The sequence below is a fragment of the Narcine bancroftii genome, chromosome 13 (genome assembly GCF_036971445.1).
Source record: "Narcine bancroftii isolate sNarBan1 chromosome 13, sNarBan1.hap1, whole genome shotgun sequence".
Taxonomy (NCBI): domain Eukaryota; kingdom Metazoa; phylum Chordata; class Chondrichthyes; order Torpediniformes; family Narcinidae; genus Narcine; species Narcine bancroftii.
In genome coordinates this window covers 15,394,687-15,409,809 of record NC_091481.1, presented here as the reverse complement: position 1 = coordinate 15,409,809, position 15,123 = coordinate 15,394,687, and the positions used below count along the sequence as shown (strand labels likewise).

Here is a 15,123-nt window from a genome sequence, read left to right as displayed (position 1 = left end):
TGGCTAAGTAGGATTGGGATCCAAGCATATCAAGATATTGAATTATCTCAAAATTTTAGGCTTCATTGCGGAACACAGGTGCCTGAAAATGTATTTCAGTGCCATCAACTGAGAAGTTTTCATTTCATGGAATAATTTCAAATTGTGTGGGATCAGCACGTCAGGAGTCAGTAAGCCTCCATTTGGAATAAGCAACACATCTCAGAAGAACTGTTACCTGGTTTCAAACTCCAAACTTCTCAATCAACACTTCTGTTAAATCCTGTAATGTCAGAAACTCAAGAATACTTAGTAGTATTGGAATGGATCATATATTTTACATTGTATATAGATATGTTTTTGAAGGAGATGGATTGTGGGGGTAGTGTAGGTCACAAACAAACAACTTTCACAAGCAACTAGTAAAAGATCATTTGTTACAATGCATACTTGGAAAGTATGACTGTAGCAGTTCGCTACCTGGGAGGTGGCCCGATACACAAAAAGGCAGATGAACACTGTGATCTTGCAAAGCTCATGCAGGCTAACGGTCTTTCTTCCCAGCCGACGGTCTGCGCGGTGGGAATGCTGACCAATCAGAGGTCAGAACACTATTGACATCATTTCTACTGGCAATGACTGGTAAACTGGGCCCAGCGGCGTGAAATTGGGACTATATAAGCAAGGGCAGGGAGACTAATAAAGCAATTTTGACTATAACCACGTTGAGTGTGTGTCGCTCTTCCACTCTCTGCTGTAGCAGGCGTTACATTGGTGACCCCAACTGGTCCAAACTGCAACTGATTGACCAATCAGTTAATGCTCTATGCAGTTTCCTTGAAGCTGCCAACGTTCTCGATATCGCAGCCACCGGTGCTGTTCGAGTAGGCCAAAACCCAGTTCCAGCTCCAACAGTTCTCTGCTGATGCCATGAAGTACTATTACATGGTGAGCTCACTCGACCAGGACACAGCAGCAAGCCCTGCAACAGCCTCCAGAACAAAGGAAATATGATGCTCTCAAAGAGCTTTTAACCTGCACTTTTGGGCTCTCACGGTGCGAGCATGACATCCGAGTTTTGCACATGGACGGCCTGGGGGTCAGGGCCCCATCTGCCTTCATGAGCGACATACTGGCTTTGGCCGAGGGAAACAAGCCTTGCCTCCTCTTCAAACAGGATTTTCTGGAACAGCTTCCCGAGGATATCAGACTGCTTCTTGTTGACGACAATTTTAGTGACCCCAGGAAAGTTGCAGCACAGGCGGACATGCTCTGGAGAGCAAAAGAACAGGTCACTAGGCCTTGCACGAGTAAACACCAAGGATGCAACAACTGTCAAAAAGGCAGTGGACTCCCTCATTGACCAATGGGGGTACAGATTCTTTCTCAGGACAATGTTTTCTGGTCGGCACAGGTGCTGAGATCTGCATCCTTCCCTCCTCAGCCTATGACCCCCGGAATGGGAAGCCGGGCCTGGCCCTGAAGGCAGCAAACAGTAGCAGTACAAGGACCTTCTGCTCCTGCACCATTCCACTCTGCTTTGGCAACAGCTGTTTCACATGGACCTTCACACTGGCATCAGTGGCACAATCGCTCTTAGGAGCAGACTTCCTCTGTTTGTGGCCCTCAAAGGGCAGCATTTGGTGCATGGCAGGATTTTCCAGACTTTTTTCCTGGGTGAAGCTCAGTTATTGCACCCCCCCCCCCCCAACCTCGACTCAGTCACGGAGTCTAACAATGAATTCACACACTCCTGGTGTAATTCCCTTATATCAGTTTACCTCAGGCGAGCCCAAGCACAGGGTTTGATACCACATCCTGACAGAGAACCCCCACTTCATGCCAGGGCACACCACCTTCCTCCCAAGAAACTCCCCTCTGCATATGGTATCAAAGGCAACAGGAGGGTGGGGGCCTTGTGGAGAATACTGCACCTCATTGAAGCCACCATACCAGACAGCTATCCTGTGCCAAATATACAGGATTTCACCGTGAACCTACAAGGGGACGTGGATATTCTCGAAAGTTGTCCTCATCCAGGGCTATCATCAGATCCCAGTCCAACCCGATGACATCCATAAAACCACTATCATTACCCTCTTTGGGCTGTTTGAGTTCCTAAGAGAACCTTTCAGGCTCAAAAATGCAGCCCAGACCTTCCAGAGATTGAAGGACGCAGTGGGCTGGGACCTCAGGTTTGCATTCATTTACCTGGTCAACACCCTGATAGCCAGCCACAATCAAAAGGAACATGCGGCACATCTAAGACATTTGTGCACTTGCCTGTGGGACTTTGGCTTAACAATCAATCCAGCTACGTATCAGAACAGTAGAAATCCCATAAAGGGAGAGCTCTTCAGGTGCTTCAACAAATCCCACACAATGAAGGGACTCCAGGAATTCACCAGTATGATCAATTTTTACCATTGCTTCAAACTGGCAGCAGCCCGCATCATGTGGCCCCTGTTCACATTAATGCCGGTTAAGAAACAAAAAAGGTCACCTGAGACAGTGAAGCATCAGAGGCTTTCCAGAAGGCACAAGACACACTGGTACACCCCAGGACAGATGCCCAGACTGCCGTCACAGTAGACACCTCCAACACAACAGTTGGGAGCATACTCAAAACAGTTGATCGAGAGGCAGTGGAAGCCCCTGTTGTTCTTTAGCAGACACCTCTGGCCACCTGAACTTAAATACAGCACCCTCAACCATGAACTCTTGGCACTGTACCTTGCGGTCCAACACTTCAGGTGTTTTTTGGAGGGCAGGCTATTTAAGGTTTTCACAGACAACAAGCCATTAACCTTCGACCACACAGCAAAGGCACCTGTTCCACGTGTCTGAGTTCACCATGGACATTTAAGATATCGCCAGGAAGGCCAATGTAGTGGCTGACGCACTGTCACGGCCAGCGATCCAATCCATCCAGACCCTGTCCCAGGGGATAGATTATGTGGCCTAAACCAAGGCCTGCGTACAGGACGGCAGTTTCAGGGCACCTTCGGCCAAGGTACCCTGATGGTCCTGTACAACATGTCCACTGACAAACTCCACCCCACCATACCTGCAATCTGGAGACAGCGCGTTTTCTATGTCATGCACAACCTGGCATCAGGACCACTGTCAAGATGGTAGCCAGCAGGTTCATCTGGCACAGCCTCCGAAAACTGATCAGTCAATGGGCCAAGATCTGCACACTCTGCCAGGCATCCAAGGTATCCCCACCAAACCTTCGAGCCAGCACGACAAAAGTTCAGTCATGTCCACATAGACATTATAGGACTGCTGCCAGTCTCCTGGGAGGCAAGATACCTATTGACATGGTCGATCACTTTAGAAGATGGGCCAGAAATGGTCCCACTGGCAGAAACAATGACCAAGGCCTGCGCCAGAGACTTCAACACCTGGGTGAAAGTTCGGAGACCCAGAAAACTAGTTCTGATAAGGGTGTGCAATTCACTTCGGGGTTCTGGGCAGCACTGGCTAACCTTCTGGGAAGCCAACTCCTCCACACAACAGCATATCACTCCCAGGCCAACAGGATGGTGGAGCGGTTCCACAGACACCTGAAGGCTACTCTGATGGCTCAACTCAAGGGATCACATTGGACAGACGAACTACCGTGGGTTTTCATGGGGATCCACACGGCACCAAAAGAGGACTTCAATGCCTCAGTGGCAGAAATGGTATATGGAGCTCCCTTAGTCATCCCTGGGGAGTTATTGGACACTGCCAAGGACCCAGAAGAACCACCAGCAGAGATGATGGAAAAGCTAAGAGAGTGACTAGTCACTCTAGTCTCAACACAGCCTTCACCACATTGTCAACCCAAAACATTCGTTCTAAAGTCATCCAAATATGCCTTTGTGTGACAGAGAGCACATCGCACGCCACTGCAGCAACCGTGCAAAGGACCAAACTGAGTGATCAGACACAACAGATCCACATGCGTGCTGGACATTAGCAGTAAGGAGGAGACATTCACTATCGATCACCTCAAACCAGCACACCTGGACACTAGCCAACTGCTCACCACATCGCCCCCGCAATGCAGAGGCAGGCTGCCAAAAATCAAATGACAGTGCCAAGATTGCTGGGGCGGGAGGGGGGTGTCATGTAGCAGCCTGCTACCTGGGAGGCGACCCAATACACAAAATGATGGATGAACGCGACAATCTCACAAAGCCCGCGCAGGCTAACTGCCTTTCTTCCTGACTGACAGCCCGCACAGCAGGATAATCAACCAATCAGCAGCCTGGACGCCATTGACATCACTTCTGCTGGCAGCAGCAGAAAACTGGGCCTATATAAACAAGGGCAGGGAGAACAATAAAGCAATCTTGACTATAACCACATCAAGTGTGTATCGTTCTTCCGTTCTTTGCCATAGTGTGCGCTACATGACCTAGTTTATTGCACAAGGCAATATAATGAAATAAAACAAAGAGGTTTATCATAAAAGAATCAACTGTTAATTAAATAAAGAAAATATATTATCATTTTTCTAAATAATGAGGAGAGGAAAAAATGCAAGATGTTGGAAAGCAATTGCAATTCCTTTCAAGACAGGAGAAAATGGTTGGCAGCCATAGAATGGGTATGAAAAGCCATTTAGAACATCTTTATTTGCTCTGGATATTTTTTAAAAAAAAACCAGGAACACTGGACAACAAAGCTTTTGCTTCCTGAACTTTTGGGTGTATTTTATGGATTTGGGGCTGCTGATCATTTAAATCACCTTAAAATTTTCATATCACGGACTGTATTTTAGATATACCCCTGTAACCTATTTCTGTGATTTCTTGTCATATTTCAAGCCGACACAACCATGAAGTGCAACATGTCATTGAAAATTAATTTCTATATGGAGGAGGCAGCACCCAAGGAAGAAGGAATATTCATATTACTCGAGTAGGCACAAAACATACTCAAGGATTGATATGTTTTTGTTGTCGCTTATATTCAAGGGAGAGTTAGGAAAACTAAGTATAAAGCTAGACTACTATCTGATCATTCACCCCTGTTATTAGCAATAGAACTGGAGGACATCCCACCAAGAACATATAGATGGAGGTTAAACTCCATGCTACTTAAAAGGCAGGAATTTAGAGAGTTTATTGAACGCCAAATTAAAACATATTTTGAAATAAATACTGAATCAGTGAAAGAAAAATTTATATTATGGGACGCAATGAAAGCCTTCATTAGAGGACAGATAATAAGTTATGTGACTAAGATGAAAAAGGACAACAATCGAGAAATAGAGCAGTTGGAAAGGGAGATAGTAAGTACAGAAAAGGAACTAGTAAAAAAGGATAATGAAAAAGAGAGAATTGGTGGACAAAAAAATAAAATACGAAAAATTACAAACGTACAAGGTGGAGAAGAACATAATGAAAATAAAGCAAAAGTATTATGACCTTGGAGAAAAAACACATAAAATATTAGCCTGGCAACTTAAAACAGAGCAAGCTAAAAGAACTGTATTGGAATCAAGGAAAAAGGACAAACAAATTACATATAATCCAATAGAGATTAATGAGAACTTTAAGGAATTTTATGAACAATTATACCAAACTGAGAACGAGGGGAAAGACGATAAAATAGAAGAGTTTTTAGCTAAAATTGAACTGCCCAAATTGCAAGAAGAGGAACAAAACAAACTGATAAAACCATTTGAAATAGAGGAAGTAAAGGATACATTAAAAAAGTTGCCGAACAATAAAACGCCTGGAGGATGGATTCCCAATGGAATTCTATAAAACATTCAAAGAGTAATTAATTCCTCCTCTCCTGGAAGTAATGAACCAGATAGAAGAAACACAAAACTTGCCAGATTCATGTAAGACAGCAATAATTACAGTAATACCAAAGACAGGGAAGGATCCACTAGTACCAGCATCATATAGACCAATATATCTACTTAATTCAGATTATAAGATCATAGCAAAATTATTAGCAAAAAGATTGGCCGATTGTGTACCAAAAATAGTAAAACAAGATCAAACTGGATTTATTAAGAAAAGACAAACAGCAGATAATGTCTGTAAATTTATTAATCTAATTCATGCAGCTCAAGGAAATAAGAAGTCAACAGTGGCTGTTGCTTTAGACACAGAAAAAGCTTTTGACAGAGTAGAATGGAATTATTTATTCAAAGTATTACATAGGTTCAATCTACCAGAAAAATATATTGATTGGATTAAAGCATACATGGAACATAACAGAGAGTGCCTGCCGTGGACCTCCACCCCCTAAAATGATAAGAAGACAAAACTACTTGATCCAGTGTATAAAAATAGATGACACATTTTTCTTGTTTATTTTTAATTGAGTGATTACATTGTTTAATGGTTTTATTTTATTGTACATGTTGAATTTTTATTGGTTTTGGAGGGGGTTGGGAAGGTAGGGGGGGAAAAAAGGGAGGAAATACCACTGTGTATATTTAATGAGAAATGTTTGTATATATTTTGGTTGATATGGTTCACAGTGTGAATTTTTTTTTTTAAATTACAAAAAAAGAAAATTAATTTACCACATATGAACTTGGACCTCTTCCCTGCTGATCTTGGTGCAGTTTGTGAATATGGTGAAAGATTTCACCAGGACATTGCGACCATGGAAAAGCGGTACCAGAGCATCTGGAATCAATCAATGCTGTCCGCCTATTGGACACTGACACGAGAGGGATCAGATGCTCAGTACAAACAAAAATCAGCGACAAAACATTTTTAGGTCAGTTGAACTAACACAATGTGTCAGCATTATTATACAATTAAATATGCCAAATTCAATAAAAGTTCATTTGACAAATCTGGTTATCTTTGTGTTCAGCTTGAAGTTGTTATCCCCAATATTTTTTTTCAGGAAGCAAACCTTTTGAAAAATATTTGTTGGCCAGTGCAATCTAAATAAACCCCTGCTAAAAAATTACTGAATGAAACATTGTTTAAAATACATAGCTACACTTGATCTGAGCCAAAAGGCCGAGAAGCAATGTTTAAAATACATTGCAAATAAAATTCATGCTGATAACATTATTTAGAAAAATGTCCAGAGATGTTCTATATCTACACGAGACATCTAACTATTTTGCATCCAAAGACTAGGCTATCAGGACCTTCAGCAGATATTTTATACTATTACTTAAAGCTGCAGCAGTTTAATTCATACTATGTTCCACAGCATGGCAGACAGATTATGTGGTTGAATTTTACTAAATAATTCTTAAACAAGGTGTTTGATTATGACGACATGCCAGAGAGCTAATTAACAGCAGACCAATTGTTGAAATGAGGACAGAGAAAATTAATCTTGATAGATAGCAATAGGCCAAGAATCTTCCAAAAATCACAAAGTTCACTGATACCTTCCACCACTTAATCATCATCAACGTCCAAAAATATCCCTCGACAATCACGAGCAAAGTTTATGTGGACTGAGAAGATGGCTAGGAATTAAATGCAATGTTACAGTCTGAGCCAGGAATGTGGTAAAGTAATCTCAAATGGCTGGATCAACTGGTGAATTATAGTTTCATTAATGCAATAGTGAATTCATGAGGTTTTACAAATTCAGTGTAAAACTTTCAGAAGATATTATTAATGCAACAGATTCATCCACACACAAAAATACAGATCAGATTCTTGCCATAAATTCAAAGCATTACTAAATAATGATTCCAAGAATATTCATAGTTCATTCAAACCTAGAAAATGCAATGAAACATAAAAGGCAGGTATGATAAATAAACTCAATTTATTATCAATTGGAAGATGCTCCTGTCACTTTCAGCATCAGTCTCTTGTTCCTGAAAAAAAAACTTTAATAGCACATTTTAAAAAAAACTTGTATCAGGGGAAACATAGAACGAGGGAGAAATTTTCTGAGCAGAATTCAAGGAAAAATGTGTTTTATTTTGATTAAAAATTCTGCAAGTTTTCTGTGTGTTGTTTGAAAGTGACAGTGGTGCATACATTAACATTTAACAATCTGTCAGAGTGTCCTCATATCATCTGTTTGCCAAATACTTCCAGCAGGAATCAAAATTGCAAAGAAATAATTATTAAATAAGGAGTGGAAGAGCAAAATAATTTTCTGCAGGGAACATCACACTGTTCCATAACTGATCAATGAGAATATTGCATTTTAAAATACTCAATTTATTTTACATTTAAGATTGATTGAGAGTTATATTTGGATTGAATCAAAGCATTATTTTTGAAAGACAAAAGGAATAAAACACATGGGGAAATACAAGGTTATCTAAACAATTCAAACGGTGTGCCATGTATGATAGCTGATATGTAATGCGCAAATAAAACAGTATCTATTTTTGTTCTAATGCGACACTTTTTTTTTTCAAATTTAGACATATAGCACAGTCACAGCACCTTTTGGCCCACGAGCCTGTGTTACCCAATTACATCCAACTGGGAGGAAACTGGAGCACCCGGAGGAAGCCCACACAGGAAGGGGGAGAATCTACAAACTCCTTACAGACAGGCAGTGCAGGATATGAACCCACGTTCCGAGCGTTGTCATAGCTGCTACACCAACCATGCCGCACCCTACGCAAATTGAGCTGCTTTTGTGGGTTTACTCATCCTGATCATTCAAATTTACTGCAATTAAGTCACTTTATCAGTTGCCCTCATTGCAATTATTCACAACTCATTTATACCCATCATGTCATCATACAAGATGTACCATGTGTGATTATTGAACTTAATACTTTTTAAATTTTAGGATTTGTTCGAGTGACCCAGCTCACCCTGACAGGAATTCTCATGAAGTATTCAAAGTGCCAGTGCCTTTCACTTTTTAAACCCAGATTTTCCAGAATGGAGGACCATCGCCTTCCCAATATCGTGTTATATGGCGAGCTCTCCACTGGCCACCGTAACAGAGGTGCATCAAAGAAGAGGTACAAGGACTGCCTAAAGAAATCTCTTGGTGACCACCACCAGTGGGCTGATCTCGCCTCAAACCGTGCATATTGGCGCCTCACAGTTCGACGGGCAGCAACATCCTTGGAAAAAGACCGCAGAGCCCACCTCACTGACAAAAGACAAAGGAGGAAAAACCCAACACCCAACCCCAACCCACCAATTTTCCCTTGCAACCGCTGCAACCGTGTCTGCCTGTCCGGCATTGGACTTGTCAGCCACAAGCGAGCCTGCAGCAGACGTGGACATTACCCCTCCATAAATCTTCGTCCGCGAAGCCAAGCCAAAGAAAAGAAATGAAAAGATGAAATACAAGAGCTTAATTTACTAAACATGAATACTGAAGTGGATTTAAATAAAGCAGGTTGGTGGGATATTTTTTTCAGTCAGAGTTAGCTGCAGTCCCAATTTCTACCAATTAAAATAAAGCACAAGGGCTCTTTAATGCATTGTGCTTTGAGTGGGATTTTGAAGAGTTGATAATAACTTGTTCTGATCACTTCTGAAGGATTTCAAGTAAATAAAGAATCTGAAAAGATGTGCATTTTTAAGTATGTATGTATGCATGTATAAACTAGATTGGAGAGTAGTAACTACCATTTAAAGAAACATTAAAGGATTTGCAAAAATTATCTATTCCTTTAAAGTACAAAGGCATATCAATGGTTTCCAGCATTTATTAAGGCTAATTTATAGGACTAGGTGTTACAATCTCTGACATTTCAGTATTGGTTCGATTGATCCTCTCTCATCGAGTTAGTATGGTCGGTTGCCTCAATTACAACAATGGAGTATGAAGTCTAAGTAAAAGATTTATAAGGTTAGAACAACTGATTGCAGGTACTTTAAAATTCAGCAAATGGTGACTCAGAAATTGATGGAGTATTATAGGAATAAACTGTTGAGAAAAAATACATTTTGTAGGAGTTTCCATCAGTACATAGAGGGAAGAGGCAAGTGACAACAAATGTGGATCTCCTACTTGCAGAGAAAGGACCATTTTTCATAGGAAATAAGGAAAGTGCAGCAGAAATTAAATACTTTACTTTGTCTTCCTGGAAGACAAAACATCTTCCAGAAATTCTGGAGAGCAAATATTCAATCAAAATACGGAAGTGAAATAAATCTTTTTTATGTAAAGAAAAATAGAGAAGTTAATGAGCATGAAAAATGATCAACACCAGGAAATAGATCACTCGATATCCCAGAGTTTTGAGAAAGGCGGCTTTGTAGAAAATGGATGGTCTGGAACAACTGACCTATTACTCCCATTTCATATGATCTTAAGTCTAAATTAATGACTTTTGGTTACAATTATTCCTGGAATATTCATGAGCAAGCCATTACTTTTGGTTTTAATCAATTCTCAGTCTTCATTCCAGGACAAACAAATGTTGACACTGCATTATGTGCTCACTTGTATAAAACACAAGCATAGCACAAGTCATGTAAATAGTACAGCTAACATAGCCTTTTAATTACTGCCATTATTCTGCAAGTACCCCAACAGTTTTAAATATTTTCTTTTCTTTTATTTCTGGCTCAAAATAAATTTGACTCTGACATTCAATGAAATGCAAGAATATTTTTTCTGAACATATTTTGAGTTGACATTCATTATAACCGAAGATTTACTCTGATCACAAATTGTACTATGCCATGAGATGATTTTCTCATGCTAAGGACAGGGAATAAATGCAAATTATTGCTGAATTTTATGATTAACCTGCTTCAACCATTTAGAAGTATACAAAATCCTCCAAAACCGGCATTTATGTTGCATCTTTAATACCTCAAGTGATTCGGCTCATGAAATTAGAAGTTGGCATCTGAAGACAATGTCATCAATGAACAGCAATTACATTTGGAGATGATCTAAGAGACCAGACTGGAGCATCACATAAATTATTGAGGCACAGCACATTAAAGATACTCAGAAGGGAATATCTTTAAATAGAGTGGCAGGGGAAAGAAACGAGAATCAAAGTAGTAGGGCAGCCAGTGAGCGTGTTGTTGCAGGAAAGGACAGGTGAATGAACACAGTAAGAATGATTGGCAGAAGTGTGCTTATTTTATTGTAAGGAGCATTTTGTATAAGGCAGGTGAACCTTAAGCCTGGATCAGTATTTGGAATTATTATGCAATGTGGGTTGAAGTAAAAATAAGAAAGATTGAATCACACTTCTTGGGTTATATATAGGCCTCCCAATAGCCACCAAGAGGAACAGATATTTAGACATATTATGGTAAGGTGTAAATTCAGGTGTAAAAATAGCAGGGGAGTGGGAGATTTCCCAATATTCCTGATTAACAAATGACTAAAAGTGTCAAAGATTCATGCAGCATTGAAACAGGCTCTTTGGCCTACCAATCTTCCACCCATTTATTCCAATCACATGAGAGTTGATGTTTAAGGGGAAGCAATGCCCCTTCAGAGAATGGCAAGATGAACATGAAAGTTCTGGATGAAGTTATGCAGATTTAAGTCCATGACAGTGCCACCACATTCTGAAGGGTTGGAATTGAGATTTGATGCACAAGCGTATCTTTAAGGTGATTAGCAACTTCCTCAATGGCAATTCAAAATATACATAATGCATGGAAGACAGGACAGACAGTTGAGGGCCAAATGAAAATGTTGGCAAATTGAACAAACAGTGTTTAGCCAAAGTTTTATAATAAATTATGGCAGGAGAAATTCAATGAACAATAAATATCCTTATTGTATATTCATGTTCTGAATTATTGGCAACTTCAGGACATTCCGTGGATAAAGTACGTTTTGAGGCAACCAGATGTAATGTTTCATAGAGGCATAATAAGAAGCAGATCCCATTACAAAAAATAACACAAAATTACAGAATTTTGTAGTTGATTATCAAAACATTGCCAAACTTTTTTTTACATTTTTCATTTTAAAAAAATGGAAGAGATTCATGAAAATCTGTCATTCTGCACTGCAGCATTAGTAACGTGCAAACTAATCTTGTAACCGAGCATTGAGCTGTGACTAATATTATCTGTGACTCACTGTACCTTTTCGAGAATCAATACATGGAGTTATAAATATGAAGCACAAATTGACATCTTTAACGTGCACACTTAATTAAACGAGGGCTGTCAGCTTTGACTGATACAAGTGTCAGAATGAATTGCAATTCCCAGGTGCATTTGCTCTCGGTCTTCAACATGACTAGGATATACAGTTACCCTATAATGACTTCAGTACAAATGTTTCAACTAAATTTAATCATCTATGAAATGGGACTCGGTTTTACATGACATGCACATTACATTCCCATTCTGAAAAGTAAAGACACCAAATAAAATCAGTGGGTTATAGAAAGTGGCTGGGATTTTATTTTGAACCACATATTAAGAAGTCACAACCTTGATGCTTCTATACAGCTGAGGAACAAGAATCCAGCATTACTGTTTGTCCCATGCAGAGAGACCTCATGTCAAATGATTTCAAGTGTCACAGTTGTACAATCTTGATGTCTTTTTTTCATGAAATAACTTCACTTACATCGTTGAAATCATGATTCGCTGCATTTATATTTTCATTAGTCACTTCAGTCCAGGGCTAACAGATACAGAGCTGAGAGAAATAATTTGGTGGCACAAGAGCCATACTCCCTGGGGCAAAGTGTTTCCAAACATATTAACTATAAAAAAGATCTTAAATGAACAATTAATGATTTTATTTGTTTACAATTTTCTTAATTTACCTCTTCTGGCTGGTCTCATGAGTTTATCGGATTTAAATGTTCTGTACTTAATTGATAATTTTTTGCCTTGATGGAAATAGCTCATCTCCTCTCATCCCGACTAATTACAAATTTAGATGAGAAGCCGGTCACATCAGGATTGAAATGATTTCATCTCTATACAGTTATCAATGCAAAGAGTGTCTTTGGAAATGCTTATGGAAGTCTTCCATCACTGGAATGTGAGGTGAAAAAAAAATCTAATTTTCACATCAGTATGAAAGAGGAAGAACACAAAGATAAAATACTACCGAAACAATCAAAGCAAAAGTTTGATGATTTTACTCATGTTTGTAATGAAAATAAATCAAATATTCAATTCTACTGTCGTGAACGGATCTCACAATCAACAGGATTTCTTTCTCAAGATTTAAAAAAATCTCCCCAAATTCCCCTTTGCTTTGCACCGGTTCAAACAAAAAAAGGGCCATGTGACAGGAGGTCAGGATGATTCATGCTCCAACTCAACCCCTACTTCCAGCACCGTTATAAAATTCTCCATCTTCAATCCATTATTTGCAAAATCAATAGCTCCACAAGGTTCCACATTGATGATTTTTATCAGTACTCCGACCATGGGCAATTTAAAAAAAAATCTATTTACATATGTAAAAATATTTATGCTTGGAACTATAAATAATAAATGAATGCACTTCAGATCCGTGCTATTGTTTTTCAGAATGAGACAATACAGATTATGAAAAGTTTAACATACAGTATAGAGTCAACATCTTTGGTCAATTAATTCTTGGAGTCAGAACTGTGTCCTTTCCTTTATCTGTGTGAAGTGTTCTCGCTATGTCCAAGTGGGTTTCATCAGGGTGCTCTGTTCCCTTGCAGATTGGAAGGTTAAGTGGCCACTCGATGTAGGGGGTAAGTGGAAGGATACTGACGGAACTATGGGGAGAATAGGTAACAGGACTAAATAGTGCAGGGGTGGAATTGTCCTTTGAGACAGCACTGATTCAATGGATAAATGGTTTCCTTTAATGCTGTGTGGAAATATTAAATATGGAACTATGGGAAGAATAGGTTACGGGACAAAATAGTGTAAGGGTGGAATTGTCCTTCGAGGCAGCACTGACTCGATGGATAAATGGTTTCTTTTAATGCTGTGCAGAAATATTAAATATGGAACTATGAATAGACAGGACCTGAATTTAATTTCTCACCCATTGGTCCGCATCGCTGACAATGGAGTTGCCACTCAGAACAAAAGGTTTACAGGTTGGATTTCTGTAACAAAGACTCTGGGGGAAAGTTGTATCCACTAATTACCACCTCAGGAACAAGAACAAAAAAATCACCAAGTGTTCTTCTGTACAGCTGCCTGCTCTTTATTTTCGCTTAAGTGTTCTTTTGTGCAAAAGAAATGAAGAAGTACTCTCTCGATCTATTGGAGGTTGTTGTGTTGGTTAAAAATAACCGATGTTAAATTGCAACTACACTTCCAATTGGTTGCATTTATTTGAATGCAGTCAACCATTGATACAAGGTTCAGTCAACAATTATTTTTCACATTCAGTGAGAATTTATTGCTGTTTAAGAAGCAGTAAGACTTACCAAGTCCAATTGAATGAGGACCATTGACTCTCTGCGGAGTGCTAATGCTTGTTGATGTGTAGAGTCCAGTTACGAGTAAACCATCAAAGTATGTGCTTGTGGAAATAGTCACTGAAATGCAAGTAAGAAAGCAAATTTGAATAATGAACAATTGGGAGACCAAACAAAGCAAATACCACACTTTTTGAAAAGTGCATACTTCCTTGTCCAAATGAACCATATATGGAAAGTTAAAATTTTCAACTCCACAAAATGACTAAACATAATCAGCATTAAGCAATGCTACCTCGTCTTTCCTTTGTGTGTGGAACTCTTGTGAAATTTTTTTGTAAAACTGCAGATGCTGTGCAGTGTCCACAGGAGGTAAAGATACATAATCAGCATTTCAGGCCTGAACCCTTCAAGATTAGCAGCATAGGGTTCAAATTACAGCACAAAAACAAGTCCTTTGGTCCTTCGAGTCTGTGCCAAACTATTATCCTGCTTCGTCCAACTCACCTGCAGCTAAAACCATACCCCTCTCATCCATGAATCTGTCCAAATTTTTCTCAAATGCCAAAATCAAGCCAGCATTTGCCACTTCAGCTGGTAGCCCATTCTACACTCTTGCCACTCTGTGTGGGAAAAGTTCCCCTTTCCCCTCTCACCCTTAACCTATGTCCTCTGGTTTGTATCTCACCTATCCTCAGTGGACTTGCATTTACCCCTCATAATTTTGTGCACCTCTGTCAAATCTCCCCTAATTTTCTATGCTCTGGGGAATAAAGTTCTAACCTTTCCCCATAACTCAGTTCCTCAAATCCATGCAACATCCTAGTACATCTTCTCTGTACTCTTTCAATCTGATTGAAATCTTT

General features: G+C 39.7%; 1 protein-coding gene and 1 pseudogene across 5 annotated transcripts in view; both read right to left on the bottom strand.

Annotated features, from left to right (window-relative positions):
* Positions 1-15,123, bottom strand: part of LOC138748952 (reelin-like) — a 271,468-nt gene that overhangs the window by 238,302 nt on the left and 18,043 nt on the right. For all 5 annotated transcript variants that reach the window (XM_069909910.1, XM_069909907.1, XM_069909911.1 and 2 more), the window contains one exon: positions 14,267-14,377. In XM_069909910.1, coding sequence (XP_069766011.1) covers positions 14,267-14,377 — 111 coding nt within the window. The remainder of the gene's footprint in view (positions 1-14,266; positions 14,378-15,123) is intronic.
* Positions 6,839-6,983, bottom strand: LOC138749098 (U2 spliceosomal RNA; annotated as a pseudogene).